A 19,810-nucleotide genomic window follows, 5' to 3' on the forward strand; every position below is an offset into this window, starting at 1 on the left:
ACAGTGTGCCGTAGGATCTATGACATGGGCGTTGATATCGTTGATCAATTGGTGGGGAAAAAATAAGCTTTTTTCTGCAGTTGGACGAATCGACTGATGTCAATGGGGAAGCCCAGTTGATTTCGTTTTTGTGATACAGAGACATTTCGGTAATGAATGAGCACATTCTGTTCTGCAAGAAGCTAACGGGGAGAAGTACAGGTGGGGCTGTGTTTAACGTCATTGACAGCTTTTTCACAGAGCACAATCTGGATTTGAAAACCTGTGTTCGTGTGGGCACGGGATCGTGCTGCATCAATGCCTGGGATAGGGAAATTATTAACGTTAATTGGCCACACAAAGAAGGTAAATCCCACTGTATTGTTCACAGAGAGGCATTGGCCAGCAAGATAACGAGTCCTGAGATGCATGATGTTTTGAAGGATGCAGTGAAAGTGATTCACTTTATAATGTCCAGGTCTCTGAATCACCGAATGTTTGAAAGGCTCTGTGATGACAGTGGGACTGTGCACCAGCAGCTACTGCTTCATAGCGATGACCACCGTTGTCTCTACCGAGGGAAATCGCAACAGAGGCTCTTTGGCTGTGTGCTGAAGTAAGTGATTTTCTGTCTGAGCACTCACACCCCTTGTGGAACACAGACTGGGGTGTCCTCCTTGCCTATCTTGCTGATGTGTTAAGCAAACTGAACAACCTGAATCTAACTCTGTGAGGTAAAGACAAGGGAGTAGTGAGGGGGACATAATATATATCAATATTTTTTTATCTAGTCAGATAAACACTCCAAACAGCCTATCCGACCGCTCGGAAGCATCCACATGGTCCTAAAGCACACCGTGGCCTTGTTTTGTATCACATTCCAATGATAAAACGGGGGAGGACAAAAATGCAATTTCATAATGTCCCTAATGAAAGTTGTGCCCCTGGTAAAGACACACATTCTAAAAATGTATGACAAAGTATGAGGATTCATGAAGAAGATGAAACTCTGGGAGAGGAACTGTGAAGATGGGGCTAATAAGTTGTTTCCAGCAGCATGACACCAAACCTTTTACAGTGCTCCTATGGTGCAAATAGTATTCTCACATTTATCCAAACTCAACAGTGAGTTCAACTCCTACTTCCCTGACATTGAAAACAAGTCTGCCAAACTTCACTGTGTGCATAAACCCACATTTTGTCAAATTTACATCTATGAATCACTCCGGTCGCACAAGCATGAGGGGGTACTACATGCAGGTCAAAGTGTTTTAGGGTACAGTACCCAAAAAGGTTGGGAACCACTGATCTATGCAACTAAAAATAACAATGCAATGTAAAAAATAAGATTGAGGTTAAAGTGTGCTTTCTCAATTTACCTAATTTAGCTAACCGTTACTTTAGACAAAATTAAGAAAACAATATTATTGTAATGTTTTTTGTATGAAAAATCTTGAACTACAGCTTAATTTGAGCATGTCGGGGCGACACGTAGCCTAGTGGTTAGAGCGTTGGGCCAGTAACCGAAAGATCGAATCCCCGAGCTGACAAGGTAAAAATCTGCCCTTCGGCCCCAGAACAAGACAGTTAACCCACTGTTCTTAGGCCGTCATTGTAAATAAGAATTTGTTCTTAACTGACTTGCCTTGTTAAATAAAAAAAGTGCAGAATTTGTGATTAACCGCGATTAATCACAGCAAATCCTGCGATTATCTTAAATAAATGTTGCTATAGTTTGAAAGCACAACAAATAATACTTAGGCCTACTTGATGGTGTCAGATAACGGTTATGATAGCCTGTGTATTAATATATTGCTACTTTATCTATGTACGTCCGTTGATATCAAAACACCATGGGAGTGAAACTCACTGACACTTCATCCATATGTAGTGTGGACAGAAGATAAGGAAGACTTACCTCCTCACACACACAGTCACACACCCCTCGGATCACGGCTCCGTACCAAAGTTCTCACTAAGCCATATATACATATCTTCCTCCTTTTCTGTCCACCACGTACAGTAAACATCAAATCTACCTCTCTCCCTCTTATCTTTGCTGGCTCGCTTACTCTCCCTTTCTATTCTTCACCCTGTATCTCCTCTCCTCCCTTGCTTTACCCATCCCTTGACATCTTTTCATCTCTCCTACTGGGCCCAAGGTTGTCTCCTGGTTGCCCTGACATTAATTAATTCATCTCCAGGTGACGTGGTGGTAACTAGTAACCAGGGACACGTAATAGGTAGTAGCCACCTCCTCTAACCCTGACACTTCTCGCTGTCCTGACAGTGTATTTACATTGTCTTTGTCAATGTACAGGTTATTCAGAATGACAGCATAAGACATACTGTTGTGAGTCAAATTGCTGTGGATGTCAATCAAGAGGGGAATTCATTTGTTTATGATTTTGGTATCAGTTCAAAAAGCAGCAACCTGATAAATAGTTGAGTTACTGGTGCTGGTCTAATGGAACTCACATAATGTCTTGCCTTCTATCTGTATGTCTGTAACACCATAGGAAACCGATTGCATATGTTAACATCCTCTGTGAATTATCTACAGAAAAACATTTCTCTGATCATGCATGTACTGTATGCAGCCAAATAAGGTCACGATACAGATCCAAGAAGTTTGGTCGGCAGTTGGGCTCCCTAGTGGCGCAGCGGTCTAAGGCACTGCACCTCAGTGTTGGAGGTATCACTACAGACCCTGGTTCGATTCCAGGCTGTATCACAAACGGCCGTGATTGGGAGTCCCATAGGGCGGCACACAATGGGTCCGGGTTTGGCCAGGGTAGGCCACATTGTAAATAAGAAGTTGTTCTTAACTGACTTGCCTAGTTAAATAAAGGTTAAATAAATAAATTAAATATGTAGCCAAAAACAGGACATGAACAGATCACCCTTTGCCCATTTCACAAATATTGTGTGTGTGTGTTAGCGTGTGTGCACGCGCACTGTGGTATGATTTTTGTGTGTGAATATGTGTTACATTAATATTTACACACTATTCACATATACATATTAATATACAGTCTGACCCATAATTATTGGCATCCTTGATAAAAAAGATTGTATAATATGAATAATACATATTGGATGCTAAAAAAAAGAAAAGGGAAATATTATTTTTAGAGTAAGCGATTTTGTTTAACAAGCAATACAAAAAAATCCCTGAAAGATTCCCTGAAACATTTTAGTAATTTAGAAAACAATTATCCAGAGCGACTTACAGTTAGTGCATCCATCTTAAGATAACTATGTAAGATAACCACATATCACAGTCATAGTAAGTACATTTTTCCTAAATAAAGAAGTTATCAGCAGTGCTAGTAGAAAATGCAAGGTTTATTTATTTTGGGGGAGGAGAGGGGGGGATAAGACTGAGATGTCTTATTTAAGGTACTCTTTGACGAGGTAGAATTTCAGACGTTTTTTGGATGATGGATGGGGACTCTACTGTCGTAGCATCAGGGGGAAGCTGGTTACACCATTAGGGTGCCAGGACAGAGAAGAGCTTTGACTGGGCTGAGCGGGAGCTGACCTCCCGCAGGGAGACCAGAGGTGGCAGAACTGAGTGTTCAGGTTGGGATGTAGGGTTTGAGCACAACCTGAAGTTCAGGAGGGGCAGTTCTCCTTGCTGCTCCATAGGCAAGCACCATGGTATTGTAGTGGATGCGAGCTTCGACTGGAAGCCAGTGGAGAGTGGGGTGACATGGGAGAACTCGGGAAGGTTGAACACCAGGCGGGCTGCGGCATTCTGGGTAAGTTGCAAGACCTGATATGACGAGTGCCTGGATTTGGACCCGCGCTGCTTCTGTGTGAGGAAAGGTCGTCCTCTGCGGATGAACCTGCAGGAGCGAGTCACTGTTTTGATGTTTGCAGATCCTAGTCACACCAAGGTTCTTTGCACTCTGGGTGGTTGACACTGTGGAGCTGTCGACTGTGATGAAGAGATCTTGGAGCGGGCAGGCCTTCCCCAAGAGGAAGAGCAGCTCCATCTTGTCGATGTTGAGCTTTAGGTGGTGGGCCGATATCAAAGCTGAGGTATCTGCCAGGCACGCAGAGATGCTTGTCGCCACCTGGGTGTCAGAAGGGGGGAATGAGAAAAGTAGTTCAGTCATCTGCATAGCAATGCTAGGAGAGACCATGGAACTTGTTTATTGTCACAAACACCAGATAGGTGCAGTGAAATGTGTTGTTGACTAAACATCAAGATATATGATAAACAGATATGATGATTTGTATGTCAGTGTGTGTGCTTGTAGAGTCAGTATAAATGTGTGTGCATATGATGTGTTTGTGAGCAAATTAAGAATGCGTGTGTTGGAGTGTCAGTGTGCGTGAGTGTGTAGAGTCCTGTGAGTGTGCAAAATGTAATACAAAGGTCAGCTTAGATAGTCTGTGTAGCCATTCTGTTAGCTATTTAACAGTCTTATAGCTTGGAGATAGAAGCTGTTCAGGAGTTTGTGTCAGACTTTATGCACTGGTACCGCTTACCGTGCAGAAGCAGAGAACAGTCTATGGCAGGGGTATTCAAACTCTTACCCTATGAGGTCCGGAGCCTGCTTGTTTTCTGTTCTACCTGATAATAAATTGTACACGCCTGGTGTCCCAGGTCTTAATCAGTTCCTGATTAGAGGGAACAATGAAAAAATGGTGTGGAACTGGCTTCGAGGTCCAGAGTTGAGTATGATGGGTCTATGGCTTGGGTGGCTTTAATGATTTTCCAGGCCTTCCTTTCATACTGCTTTACATAGAGGTCCTGGATGGTAGGGAGATCGGCCCTGTGATGTACTGGGCTGTCCGCACCACCCTCTGTAGCAGTGATACAGCCAGTCAAAATGCTCTCAATGGTGCAACTATAAAACTTATTGAGGATTTGAGGACCCATGCTGAACCTTTTCAACAGACTGTGTGTGTGTGTGGACCATTGTAAGTCCAAGGTGATTATCTAGATGGGTGAGGACAGTGTGGAGAGCAAGGGTGTCTATGATTATGAAGTTGATGTACGCTATAACCAGCCTTTCAAAGCACTTCATTATTACAGGTGTGAGTGCTACAGGGCAGCAGTTATTGTTTCATGAAGCTATAATGTTCTTGGGAACAGGAATGATGGGGGTAACCTTAAGACTTGGGGATTACAGACTGGGCTAATGAAAGGTTGAAAATGACTGCGAATATGCCTGTCAGCTGTTCTGCGCATGCTCTGAGGTCACACTCTGGAATAACGTCCGGCCCAAGGCCTTGCGAATGTTGACCAGATTAAAGACCTTACATCGGCCTTGGAGAGCGAGATCACCCTGTCCTCTGGGTCAGTAGGGTCCCTCACGCACGGCACGGTGTTGTTATTGTCGAAGTGTGCATAAAAATGTATTGACTTCAACTGGTAGACAGGTATCATTGGGCAGATCAAGGCTGGGTCTTCCTTTGGCCCCTGTCCTCAGCCGTAGCCTCAGTGTTGTCTGAGATAGCCCTGGGTGCGGTAGCCATGTCCTTTAGTTTAATGCCAGCCTCGGTCTTAAGCCATGGCTTTTGATTGGGAAAGCAGCGAACCTTCACGCTGATGCATTTCCTAATGAAGCCGGTGACGAAGGTCGTAAGCTTGTTGATTTTATCAGCAGAGACTCTGAACATATTCCAGTCAGCCCTAGCAAAGATGTCCTGTAGCATAATCTCTGATTCTGATGACCATTTCTCAACAGAGCGAGTCATGGGTACTTCCTGTTTGAGCTTCTGCTTGTAAACAGGAAGCAGGAGTACGGAGTCATGATATAATTTGCTGAAAGGGGGGGGGGGCCTTGTATGCTTGCTTGTGGGTAGAGTAACAGTTTTTAATAAACTCTAGCAAAGCAGTCCTGTAGCACAATCTCTGATTCTGATGACCATTTCTCAAAGGAGCGAGTCACGGGTACTTCCTGTTTTGAACTTCTGCTTGTAAACAGGAAGCAAGAGTACGGAGTCATAATCTAATTTACCAAAATGGGGGACGAGGGAGGGCCTTGTGTGGTTGCTTGTGGTAGAGTAACAGTGGTCTTTATCGCCCCTGAGGGCGAAGGAGACATGTTGATGAAAATAGGGCATCACGGGTCTTAATGACGAATAATTAAAATCGACGGCAACAAGAAAAGCAGCCTCCGCGTCGCAAGTTTTCCTGCTTGTTTATAGTCTCTTACAGTTCGTTAAGTTCCAGATTGTTATTTTTCTTGTCCTGAGGTGAAATGTATACAACAGTCACGATAACAGCTGAAAACTCCCTCGAGAGGTAGATTCGGTATTGGACCATCAGGTATTCCAAGACGGGAGAACAATGGGTCGAGAGTTCCACTACGCTCTAGTCAGCACACCATTTGTTGTTGATGAAGAAGCAGACCGCTCTTCATTTCCCTAACTCCACTGACCTGTCCACTCACTGAAAGGGGAATCCATTGAGTTGGATAGCCATGGGGGGTATCTTGTCCGAAAACCATGTTTAAGAAAAGCTAAACTTGGTTTTTGCCTGATTAACCTCTGGTGGCAGAGCATTCCATGATGACATGGCTCTATACACAACTGAGCAACGCATTCAATCCGTTTTTGGTCTGGGTACAGTGAAGAAACCCAAGGTGGCGTGTTTGGTGATGTATGACAGTTCATGAGGTCGTATCTTATTGAGTCATCATACTGTACATGCAAGACTGGATGTTGCAATCTTTCACTCACTATAGGATGACTCACTTTCAACATAGACATGAACCCATGTGGGTGTTATTTCAAATGAAGGAATCTAGGTACTTCCCATGACAAAGGGGTTGAACTGGAAATAGGAAAGGGAATGAGAAAGAGAATGTAAAGGAAAGTAAAGTGTACAGTTTGTGAGAATCTCCATTGAAATATTTTCTGGTCAAGGAATAGGCTTTATCTGGGTCCGGGAAACCGGCCCAATGCCTCTTTTTCTGTTCAGTACAAGTTCTAAACGGTTTTGTTCTTAACATAACTACATACAGGATCCCTTTTTACAGTAAGTACATCTACAGGTGTTAAGCACAGAGGAAAATGGTTCCCGGAGGACACAACACATCAAAGAGTACAGTCTAGATTCTTTCAGATGTCTCATCCTTCCCAAGATCCTGTTACTCTTTGCTTTGACTGTAGGAGGAGGAGGAAATCTCCATGAAAAGAGTTCCCGGGTCACCTGATAGGTCCAGGGCTTTGTCTGGAGGATTTACCGTGGAGGCAGAAGACTGTTGTCACGTCTTTGACCCAACAACACCCCGGAGAGTGTCAGAAAGAGGGAGCTGCTGGGATTTCTGGGAAGGAAAAGCCATATGAGGGATTACAGAGGGCGAACAGAAACATATACAATAGTATCTGTTGTTGTGTTTTCATAACAGATTCTTGCAGAGCACGTGGTATAACTATCAGCTTGTTTAATATCAAAGTTGTATTAAGCTGATCAAGGGCAGTAGTGAGGTGTAAATCAAAGGGTATCTGAGCCAGTGTGACTAATAAAGAGTAGACAACAGTGAGACATATGGGTCGTACGTGACCGATGTGGGTTTATGTATGGGTTATGGTATTAGCAGATAGGCTATGGGATAGCATAGGAAGTTGTGTCAGTCTGATCTCCTGGCAGTCATGGCTTAGTCTGGGTATCAGTCTTTTTAGCTAACATTCCACTCCCCACTCCCGTCTTTGGGAAATGACAGGTAGTGGCAAGGAGTTTAATGTAATAGCTGAACAGAGACAGCAACCAGGCTAGTCATGGCTCAGTCCTGTTCTGTCCAGTTTGGTGCAGTTACAAAGTAGTCTGATGTCATCAAGAAAAAGCCCAGAGGGATTTTACCAAGGGATCTGGAATTCTATGAAGACTTTCACTAGTATCTTCCCTGGTCTCTCCTCTCCCCACAGACAAAGACATACAGACAGATGCACAGACAGGGAGGGGCCAGCTTGATGCAGAATAATATCAAAATCACTGTATTTCACAAGACAGGAAACCCTGACTCAAGCACTTTGTCTTACATTTATGGTTCTCTATTATATCTGGGAAATGTTTGTGATAATATCAGACAGACAATGGCCAAACTGTAGCAGAATGGCCGACGGACCTTATTATATATACAGTATAAAGTAAGTGTGGATAAAGAGTGGGAGAAGGGTTATGGCTCACCAATGTGAGGGTTGTCACAAGTTAACACAGCCACAAACTCATAAATATGGCTAAACTCCGCCCATTTCTAGCATTTACCTTCTTAAAATGTGGTTGTAAACCCTAACCACACTGCTAACCTTATGCCTTTGTAGTTAACTTGGCTTTGCGGCTGTGTTAACAGTTAACAAGTGATGACCCTATGTGGGAGTTGCCTCTCTCTTTGATGACATCACTGTATTTTAAAAGATTAGTCATCTGTTAATAACAGTATGTTTGGCAAGCTGTCAAGTGAGATCCCTACCTCCCACGCACTTCCCCCTCTAAAAAATCAAAACACACTGTAGCCTCATAGTCTCATCATTCCGATAGTTCATTCTCGTTGAATGAAACAGCACCCAAAGAGAAACAAAAATGTGTTCAGAACATGAGTGCGGAATTTGTTACAGAAGCTACAACACGGATCGTCGGTGTCCTCGTGAGTTACAGTGTAAGCACATCTTTTGTGAGAGCTGTATCGTGACTCTTTCTCGACCCTCGGTAAGTGAAGTGGAATCCAGGAAGGAATGTTCGCGGCAGGACAAGACAATTGTTTGCCCACTGTGCCGGTACACAACGTCGGTCTCGGGTAAAGTGAGGGCAGCGCTTCGGGTAGACGAAGGTATTCTTGAGCGCATGATGTCATCTGGCGTACTAAGCATGACAGACGACGAGGAGGATCATGAAGATGATGAGACTTCTCATGAGAACTCAGCCGAGGAAAGGGACTCCTCTTCGGGTTCCGTAGTTGGAAGGTTCCGCCGTTCGCTGAGGCGCGTCTGGGGCAAATTAACTCGGAATGATGACCAACGGAGAGCGGGTAAATTGCTCTACTCTATTGCAGTACTGTAATTTAGTTTTCACAATAATAAAACACGACTACTCATATTCAATTAGTTTCTATTTATAGCCTATGGCTACTGTTATGACATTTTCACTACTTAAGTTGTTATATTCTATACCTACCCAAAGAAGCATAGCGGGGTTGCCTGCGCTGCAGACGTCTGTATGTGTCCGCTAATACAGGACTATTAAAGGCACAGTGCACTACTTTTGTGAAATATATACAGTACCAGTCAAAAGTTTAGACACACCTACTCATTCCAGGGTTTTCTTTATTTTTAGTCCTTCAAGACTAAAAGCATTCCTCATGAAGCTGGTTGAGAGAATGCCAAGAGTGTGCAAAGCTGTCATCAAGGCAAAGGGTGACTACTTTGAAGAATCTCAAATATAAAATATCTTTGGATTTGTTTAACACTGTTTTGGTTACTAATTGATTCCATATGTGTTATTTCATAGTTTGTTTAAACTATTATTCTACAATGTAGAAAATAGTAAAAATAAAGAAAAAACATTGAATGGGTAGGTGTCCAAACTTTTGACTGGTACTGGATACAGTGGCTTGTGAAAGTATTCACCCCCCTTGGCATTTTTCCTATTTTGTTGCCTGACAACCTGGAATTAAAATAGATTTTTGGGGGGTTTGTATCATTTGATTTACACAACATGCCTACCACTTTGAAGATGCAACATATGTTTTATTATCAAACGAACAAGAAATAAGACAAAAACAACTACTTGAGCATGCATTCACCCCCTATTCACCCCCCAAGTCAATACTTTGTAGAGCCACCTTTTGCAGCAGTTACAGCCGCAAGTCTCTTGAGGTATGTCTCTATAAGCTTGGCACATCTAACCACTGGGATTTTTGCCCAGTCTTCTAGGCAAAACTGCTCCAGCTCCTTCAAGTTGGATGGGTTCCACTGGTGTACAGCAATCTTTAAGTCATACCACATATTCTCAATTGGATTGAGGTCAAGGCTTTGACTAGGCCATTCCAAGACAATTTCAAGACAATTTCCCTGTATTTAGCGCCATCCATCATTCCTTCAATTCTGACCAGTTTCTCAGTCCCTGCCGATGAAAAAACATACCCACAGCATGATGCTGCCACCACCATGCTTCACTGTGGGGATGATGTTCTCGGGGTGATGAGAGGCGTTGGGTTTGCGCCAGACATAGCGTTTTCCTTGGTGGCCAAAACGCTCAATGTTAGTCTCATTTGACCAGCTTCCATATGTTTGGGGAGTCTCCCACATGCCTTTTGGAAAACACCAAATGTGTTTCCTTATTATTTTATTTTTTTAAGCAATGGCTTTTTTTCTGGCCACTCTTCCGTAAAGCCCAGCTCTGTGGAGTGTATGGCTTAAAGTGATCCTATGGACAGATACTCCAATCTGTGGAGCTTTCCAGCTCCTTCAGGGTTATCTTTGGTCTCTTTGTTTCCTCTCTCATTAATGCCCTCCTTGCCTGGTCTGAGAGTTTTGGTGGGCGACCCTCTCTTGGCAGGTTTGTTGTGGTGCCATATTCTTTCCATTTTTTAATAATGGATTTAATGGTGCTCCGTGGGATGTTCAAAGTTTCTGATATTTTTTTTATAACCCAACCCTGATCTGTACTTCTCCACAACTTTGTCCCTGACCTGTTTGGAGAGCTCCTTGGCCTTCATGGTGCCACTTGCTTGGTGGTGCCCCTTGCTTTGTGGTGTTGCAGAGTCTGGGGCCTTTCAGAACAGGTGTGTGTATATACTGAGATCATGTGACACTTAGATTGCACACAGCTGGACTTTATTTAACTAATTATGTGAATTCTGAAGGTAAATGGTTGCACCAGATCTTATTTAGGGGCTTCATAGCAAAGGGGGGGAATACATATGCACACACCACTTTTCTGTTTTTTATTTTTAAATATTTTTTGAAACAAGTTTTTTTTTTTTTTTCATTCACCAATTTGGACTATTTTGTTTCTGTCTATTACATGAAATCCAAAATAAAATGCCTTTAAATTACAGGTTGTAATGCAACAAAATAGGAAAAACACCAAGGGGGATGAATACTTTAGCAAGGCACTGTATATATCTGTTTTTTTTTCTGCAGATTTTGTTTTACTTCCCGTGGCTATGCAAAGAAGCCTACTATTTATAGTTTTTTTTCATAGGCCTACATATTTATTATCCCCTTACAGATTGTATGACTGATGAGGACCTACGAGACCTTGCCATGATGTCATGCTACATCATTTGATGAGGACTCCGTTGGAAAAAAGTAATCAGCTGCTGCACCTGATTGATCATAGAGAGGGTGTTGCTGTCCATGAGCCAACGCTACAGTATTTAGAATGGAGAAGACTGGCGGGTCCAGTTGGAAGTTGGAGCAAGCAGGAATATAGCCTCTTCGCACCGGGAGACCTGTACACGTTGATCTCCCGTTGCTGAAGTTGACATCCCTTACCCCGAATAACATATTTACCAGCTCTCTGGTATATTTACGAGAAACTTTACCTGTCACTGAAGGCAATTCTATAATCCTGTTTACCATTTGGTACGGGCTATACAATGTGTGAACTATGGTAAAAATGGTATAAATATACATTTTCTGAAGCTCACTCCCTAGTCCCCATACAGCCTACTAGTTTTCCGTGATTTTTCCATGTGATCCTAGATGGCAGCACACCATTAGGAAGATAGGATGTGAATTTGGTTAATTTGAGGAAAGTTGGATATAAATGTTTGTTTTTTTCACACATTGTAAAAATAAACTAGCAGGAATATAGCTTTAATTGCACAGGCAGCCCAATTCAGAGCTTTTTTTTACTAATTGGTCTTTTAACCAATCACATCAGATCTTTTCCAGAGCTGATCTGATTAGTCAAAATAGCCATTATTGGGTAAACAAAATATCAGAATTGGGCTGCCTGTGTAAATGCAGCCTGTGTATTCTATAATAGCCAACTAGGCCTAAGTGTCGATTTATTCTCACTTGCATGTCATAATTTGGTGGTGACCAAACATAAACACAATGGTAAAACAGAATTGTAAAGGCTGAAAATGACAAGACCATCCATATAGGCTTTTTCTCTGAACCCATTTGGCTACCAAATGAAATGTTGTTGTATGAAATTGTCTTTGGTGCTTTGAAGTAGCCTATTTTATTTAACCTTTATTTAACTTGGCAAGTCAGTTAAGAACAAATTCTTATTTACAATGATGGCCTACCCCGGCCAAACTCTATGACTTTCCATTTCCAAAGATTAGAATAAGTATTTCATATTGTTGGTGCTAAGTTCACAAGCACAAACTTAATATAATTCAATATGTAATTCAGTGTATTTACTTCATTCACTTTCATTGATTGTGCACTTTTTTTAGGCCTATGTTTTGTTGTAATAAAAGCATATCGGCATACCAATATTACTGTCTTGTTCGATTCATTTTCATCTATAGCCTTGATAAATATGTTGCAGCAGTAACTGATGCTTCCTTTTACCCTGAGAATAAGTTAATCATTTAGGTGAATAAAGGATACAGTTATGAACTTCTGCTCGGTTTACCATTATAATGAATATAAGACAGTTTAAGCTCATACCATATAGGCCTATCCAATAATCAAGAAAATAAATGTTCACAATAGCTACATTTCCATCCAATTAGCAACAGATTTTCATGTGAATATTCAACAATCGCATAAAAACATTATGCACATTTTCCCACCAGAGATATTTCGGTCAAATGGATTTTTTGCAAATAAAAAGATGTGCGTGATAAAGTACTGCACATTTATTTTATTGATTTATTTCACCTTTATTTAACCAGGTAGGCTAGTTGAGAACAAGTTCTCATTTACAACTGCGACCTGGCTAAGATAAAGCATAGCAGTGTGAACAGGCAACAACACAAAGTTACACATGGAGTAAACAATAAACAAGTCAATAACACAGTAGAAAGAAAAAAAGAGTCTATATACATTGTGTGCAAAAGGCATGAGGAGGTAGGCGGATAATTACAATTTAGCAGATTAACACTGGAGTGATGAATGATCAGATGGTCATGTGCAGGTAGAGATACTGGTGTGCAAGAGAGCAGAAAAGTAAATAAATATAAACAGTATGGGGACGAGGTAGGTAAATTGGATGGGCTATTTACCGATGGACTATGTACAGCTGCAGCGATCGGTTAGCTGCTCAGATAGCAGATGTTTGAAGTTGGTGAGGGAGATAAAAGTCTCCAACTTCAGAGATTTTTGCAATTCGTTCCAGTCACAGGCAGCAGAGAACTGGAAGGAAAGGCGGCCAAATGAGGTTATGGCTTTAGGGATGATCAGTGAGATACACCTGCTGGTGCGCGTGCTACGAGTGGGTGTTGCCATCGTGACCAGTGAACTGAGATAAGGCGAAGCTTTACCTAACATGGACTTGTAGATGACCTGGAGCCAGTGGGTCTGGCGACGAATATGTAGCGAGGGCCAGCCGACTAGAGCATACAGGTCGCAGTGGTGGGTGGTATAAGGTGCTTTAGTAACAAAACGGATGGCACTGTGATAAACTGCATCCAGTTTGCTGAGTAGAGTATTGGAAGCTATTTTGTAGATGACATCGCCGAAGTCGAGGATCGGTAGGATAGTCAGTTTTACTAGGGTAAGTTTGGCAGCGTGAGTGAAGGAGGCTTTGTTGCGGAATAGAAAGCCGACTCTAGATTTGATTTTAGATTGGAGATGTTTGATATGAGTCTGGAAGGAGAGTTTACAGTCTAGCCAGACACCTAGGCTATACACACAACCATTTCTTCTGCGGTTAAATTCCCTAGTAGGCTACCGAATAGAAATACAAGTTTAATTGGTTTCCATCTTATTTTCAATTCTACTGATGGTTTTGTCACAAAATGTTTTGTGTTATATAGTGAATGTGCCCACTCTGGTCTTGGATGTTGCGCTCCAGCCAACAACTTGCAGATGCAGCCTGCAGATACATTGCGGGTATAGCCTACATGATGAGATTATAGACAAAAGAGCGAGATTATTTTGATTTGTCAAACGGCAGCCAAGCATCGATCATCATGTTACTATTGGAAAGGAGTATAAAGCGCATCACCGTGCACTTCCACCACCCTGTGAAGTTCATCATAGCTTATTTCATCTGTACCCTAAGAAACTGCGTGCTTTCCTGAGTCGTAGTGGGAGGACCACACAATATATTAACCTGTGACTCCAAGTTTACTTCTACACTGAACAAAAATATAAACGCAACACTTGGTTAAAGGCATCAACCAAGTTTCCATCAGATTTATGCCTTCCCTTGAATTTTACTATGACGTATAATTTTTCCTCAGAAATTCTGGAAGAGGCAATCGACATGAATGGTTGTACCTGTGTTCACATGGGCCTGGGGTGTGTTCAGTGAGTTGAAAGATTCAGAAGATTGCAGAATGCAAATAGAAATGTAACAAATAGAGCTAACTTGATTCCCTGGCCTATTCTAAGGCTTTTACCTTCAAATCTTTGTTTGTTAGTTACAATCTACTACTCTCTGATTGAGCTGTGTTGTCTGCATTTCTGTCTTTTGGTTGGTAGGTGGATGGTCAGCAACGGTGTCAAGGACTCTTAAGACTTGTTCAGATTGGAAGTGAAAAAAATTGCATATCTGATTCAAATCTGTTCTTTTTCATGCAGTCTGAACAGCCAAAAAGCACATGGAATCGGATATTTCAAGCCACCTTCCTAAGTGTTTTGAAGTCCGATACACATCTGATTCCTGGCCATGCGCTCGTCTGAACTGTCAAATCTGATTTATTTGCCCCGAAGTTGCTTTTAAACTGTTATTTGGCAGAACTTGTTGTTTGCTAGCTACTCTGTTGATAGTTTGACAAGGACATGTGTTCGCTAACTAACTTCATTGTTTACAAATGAGTGAATGTGCTAGAAAGCTAAACAGCTACTTAGGTAGCTAGTTGACTGCTGTGGCTAGCCAAAACATACTTGTTTTGAAAGTTAGATCATCTTGTCCTTTGAGGCTTTTGAAGTGTTCGAACACTATGATTTTGACCATTCAAAGCAACTAGGAAATGTCCATGGCAGGCATTGTCACCTTAACTGCGACATAATGTCTGAGTGATAGGAACTAAGCATGAGCACCACCATCAATCAGCCTATGCCACTGCACACACACCCGTCATTACTAGGACAATTAGCGTAGCCATGTCAGCAAATGACTGCTGTCTGAACAGACACACGTCCGATTTGGTCACTTGTAACTTTCTGTTGGGACAGACGGTAGTCCAAAACGGATTTGAAAAACAAGACTGATTTGAGCATTAAGGCCTGCAGTGTGAACAAGGCTTAAGGGATCATAGTTCTCACCTAGTCAGTCTATGTCATGGAAAGAGCATGTGTTCCTAATGTTTTGTAAACTCAGCATATTTAAAATACAGGCAAATCACGTTTTTGACTGCAATGGGCCTTTACTCAAGTAGCCTCAACATCTCAACAGACTATTTCCCAACCCTTTGTATTGTGATAGAATTGAGAAATTGAATTATATTTAAGTAATGTAACTGATGTCACTAACCTAATGAAAGTTACTGATATCATTAACATTTATATATCGAAAAGTGACAATTTTCTCATATTAGTCAGTGCACTAATGTAATAAAACTTGATTTTGTCCTACAGACTTCTGTTTGTGTGTCTGGTAATAGCTGCTGTAGATGTTAGTTGTTTAGCTCCATCAAGTGGTGAGAGAGAGAAAAAGTACAGTATTATGCTTATTTACATTTGTTTTATTTTACCTTTATTTAACTAGGCAAGTCAGTTAAGAACAGATTCTTATTTTCAATGATGGCCTAGGAACAGTGGGTTAACTGCCTTGTTCAGGGGCAGAACGATTTTGGTTACTAGTCCAACGCTCCAACCACTAGGCTACCTGCCGCCCCTTATCTCTTGTGATGATTTAGTTAATAACTTTAATAGCAAGGACAACCATTGATGGCATAGCTCCAGTAAAGTTGAGGAAGGACACATCCAAATGGAGAGCCCCTTGGATGAGTGAGGAAACAAATCAATTAAAGAGAAATTGTAGAAAGGCAGAGCGGAAGTGGAGAAAGTCAAAGTTGCAGGACTATTATGATATTCTGAGAGAGCAACAGTGGTGTAAAAATACTTTAAAGTACTACTTAAGTCGTTTTTTGGGGTATCTGTACTTTACTATTTATATTTTTGGCCAATTTTCACTTTTACTTCCACTACATTCCTAAAGAAAATAATGTCCTCTTTTCCCTGACACACACAAGTACATTGTGACAGGAACATTGTCCAATTCACACACTTATCAAGAGAACATCCCTGGTCATCCTTGCTGCCAGGGGCACACTGGCGGACTCACTAAACACAAATGCTTCATTTGTAAATTACAGTATGTCTTGAGTGTTGGAGTGTGCCCCTGGCTACATAGTACGTCAAAAAAAGAACATTGTGCTGTCTGGTTTGCTTAATATAAGGAATTTGAAATGGTTTACACTTTTACTTTTGATACTTAAGTACATTTTAGCAATTCCATTTACTTTGAATACTTACTGTAAGTATATTTAAAACCAAATAGTTTTAGACTTTTCCTCAAGTAGTATTTTACTGGCTGACTTCCACTTTTACTTATTAAGCCATTTTCTATTAAGGTATCTTTACTTTTACTCAAGTATGACCATTGAGTACTTTTTCCACCACTGGAGAGCAACTTGGCATATATAACAAGGCAATTAAACTGAACAAAAATATAAATGCAACAATTTCAAAGATTTTACTGAGTTACAGTTCATATAAGGAAATCAGTCAATTGAAATACATTCGTTAGACCCTAATCTATGGATTTCACATGACTGGGAATACAGATATGCATCTGTTGGTCACAGATACCTTAAAAAAAACGTGGGGGCGTTGATCAGAAAACCACAATTTGCAACATGCAGCGCGACACATCTCCTTCGCATAGAGTTGATCAGGCTGTTGATTGTGGCCTGTGGAATGTTGTCCCACTCCTCTTCATTGGCTGTGCGAAGTTGCTGGATATTGGCGGGAACTGGAACACGCTGTCGTACCCGTAAATCCAGAGCATCCCAAACATGCTCAATGCATGACATGTCTGGTGAGTATGCAGGCCAAGGAAGAACTGGGAAATGTTCCACTTACAGGAATTGTATAGAGATGCAACATGGGGGCCATGCATTATCATGCTGAAACATGAGGTGATTGAATGGCACGACAATGGGCCTCAGGATATTCTCACATTATCTCTGTGCGTTGAAATTGCCATTGATAAAATGCAATTGGGTTCGTGGTCTGTAACGTATGCCTGCCCATACCATAACCCCACCGCCACCATGGGGCACTCTGTTCACAACGTTGAAATCAGCAAACTGCTCGCCCACAGGATGCCATGTCAGCGGTCGTGAGGCCAGTTGGACGTATTTCCGTGATCTTTTCTTTCAGCTCGTAAAACATGGGACCAACACTTTATATGTTGCGTTTATGTTTTTTTTAAGTATAGAAATGCCAGATGGGCTCATTTTTGTAACTTGATCTCTATTAATCAGAATAATTTGAGATTGCTCTTCTCGACCATTGATGCCCTGATAAATCCTACCCCCACAAACCTACAGTTGAAGTTGGAAGTTTACATACACTTAGGTTAAAAAATTCCCTGTCTTAGGTCAGTTAGAATCACCACTTTATTTTAAGAATGTGAAATGTCAGAATAATAGTACAGAGAATGATTTATTTCAGCTTTTATTTCTTCCCAGTGGGTCAGAAGTTTACACATACACACAATTAGTATTTTGTAGCATTGCCTTTAAATTGTTTAACTTGGGTCAAATGTTTCAGGTAGCCTTCCACAAGCTACCCACAATAAGTTCGATGAATTTTGGCCCATTCCTCCTGACAGAGCTGGTGTAACTGAGTCAGGTTTGTAGGCCTCCTTGCTCAGACATGCTTTTTCAGTTCTGCCCAAACACACATTGAGGTCAGGGCTTTGTAATGGCCACTCCAATACCTTGACTTTGTTGTCCTTATGCCATTTTGCAAAAACTTTGGAAGCATGCTTGGGGTCATTGTCCATTTGGAAGACCCATTTGCGACCAAGCTTTAACTTCCTGACTGATGTCTTGAGATTTTGCTTCAATATATCCACATCCTTTTCTTTCCTCATGATGCCATCTATTTTATGAAGTGCACCAGTACCTTCTGCAGCAAAGCACCCCCACAACATGATGCTGCCACCCCCGTGCTTCACGGTTGGGATGGTGTTCTTCGGCTTGCAAGCCTCTCTCTTTTTTTCTCCAAACATAACGATGGTCATTATGGCCAAACAGTTCTATTTTTGTATTCTCCAAAAAGTACGATCTTTGTCCCCGTATTCAGTTGCAAACTGTAGTCTGGCTTTTTTATGGCGGTTTTGGAGCAGTGGCTTCTTCCTTGCTGAGCAGCCTTTCAGGTTATGTCGATGTAGGACTCATTTTATTGTGGATATAGATACTTTTGTACCTACCTGTTTCCTCCAGCATCTTCACAAGGTCCTTTGCTATTGTTCTGGGATTGATTTGCACTTTTCGCACCAACGTACTTTCATCTTTAGGAGACAGAACGCGTCTCCTTCCGGAGCGTTATGACGGCTGCGTGGTCCCATGGTGTTTATACTTGCGTACTATTGTTTGTACAGATGAACGTGGTACCTTCAGGCATTTGGAAATTGCTCCCAAGGATGAACCAGACTTGTGGAGGTCTACAAATTTTTTTCTGAGGTCTTGGTTGATTTCTTTTGACTGTTCCATGATGTCAAGCAAAGAGGCACTGAGTTTGAAGGGTAGGCCTTGAAATACATCCGCAGGTACACCTCCAATTGACTCAAAGTATGTCAATTAGCCTATCAGAAGCTTCTAAAGCCATGACATCATTTCCTGGAATTTTCCGAGCTGTTAAAAGGCACAGTCAACTTAATGTAAACGTCTGACCCACTGGAATTGTGATACAGTGAATTATAAGTGAAATAATCTGTCTGTAAACAATTGTTGGAAAAATTACTTGTGTCATGCAAAAAGTAGATGTCCTAACCGACTTGCCAAAACTTTAGTTTGTTAACAAGAAATGTGTGGAGTGGTTGAAAACGAGTTTTAATGATTCCAACCAAACTGTATGTAAACTTCTGACTTCAACTGTATTTAAACGGTCAAGAGTCTTTGTCACCCTTGGTGAACATAACTAAGATAATACATATCACATGTGGCGTTCCACAAGGTTGGATTTTGTTTCCGGTACTGTTTAGTGTATATATATATATATAGGAGGACGAGGGCCTTATATGCGTCGCGGAAGTTAGAATAACAATGATCTCGGCTTTTGCCAGCCCGGGTTGCGCAATCAATGTGCTGATAGAATTTAGGAAGCTTTGTTTTCAGATTAGCCTTGTTAAAATCCATAGCTACAATAAATGCAGCCTCAGGATATGTGATTTCCAGTTTACATAGAGTTGAATGAAGTTCTTTTAGGGCCGTCGATGTGTCTGCTTGGGGGGAATATACACGACTGAGAATATATACACAAGAGAATTCTCTTAAAGCATACACTCCCGCCTTTCTTCTTACCAGAGAGATGCTTGTTTCTGTCGACGCGATGTGTGAAGAAACCAGGTGGCTGTACTGACTCTGATAGCGTGTCTCAAGTAAGCCATGTTTCCGTGAAAAAAAGAACATTACAGTCTCTGATGTCTCTCTAGAAGACCCAAGAAAGCCATTGATCAACTGCAAAACATTCAGAATGCTGCAGCACGGGTACTGACCAAGAC

General features: G+C 41.6%; 1 protein-coding gene and 1 long non-coding RNA gene across 2 annotated transcripts; one reads left to right on the forward strand and one right to left on the reverse strand.

Annotated features, from left to right (window-relative positions):
• Window positions 1–3,306: 3,306 nt before the first annotated feature.
• On the reverse strand, window positions 3,307–9,188 carry LOC118942937 (uncharacterized). Its single transcript, XR_016490336.1, has 2 exons — window positions 9,116–9,188; window positions 3,307–7,268 (listed from the first exon to the last, which is right to left on the reverse strand). It is a non-coding gene; the product is annotated as an uncharacterized LOC118942937 (long non-coding RNA).
• On the forward strand, window positions 8,248–11,367 carry LOC110500591 (uncharacterized). The gene is made up of 2 exons (XM_021578009.3): window positions 8,248–8,969; window positions 11,174–11,367. Exons 1-2 carry the CDS (start codon window positions 8,525–8,527, stop codon window positions 11,230–11,232), a joined length of 504 nt encoding a protein of 167 aa, XP_021433684.2. The 5' UTR covers window positions 8,248–8,524; the 3' UTR covers window positions 11,233–11,367.
• Window positions 11,368–19,810: the final 8,443 nt, after the last annotated feature.

Source organism: Oncorhynchus mykiss, chromosome 21, assembly GCF_057628025.1.
Source record: "Oncorhynchus mykiss isolate SJ-2025 chromosome 21, ASM5762802v1, whole genome shotgun sequence".
NCBI classification, from domain to species: Eukaryota; Metazoa; Chordata; class Actinopteri; order Salmoniformes; family Salmonidae; genus Oncorhynchus; species Oncorhynchus mykiss.

What these genes read in the sequence shown, in the direction of transcription:
- LOC110500591 (XM_021578009.3), top strand. Translation starts at nt 8,525, where the DNA reads ATGTGTTCAGAACATGAGTGCGGAATTTGTTACAGAAGCTACAACACG. An exon ending in TGATGACCAACGGAGAGCGG is followed by an intron (nt 8,970 to 11,173) that starts GTAAATTGCTCT and finishes ATCCCCTTACAG; the next exon opens with ATTGTATGACTGATGAGGAC.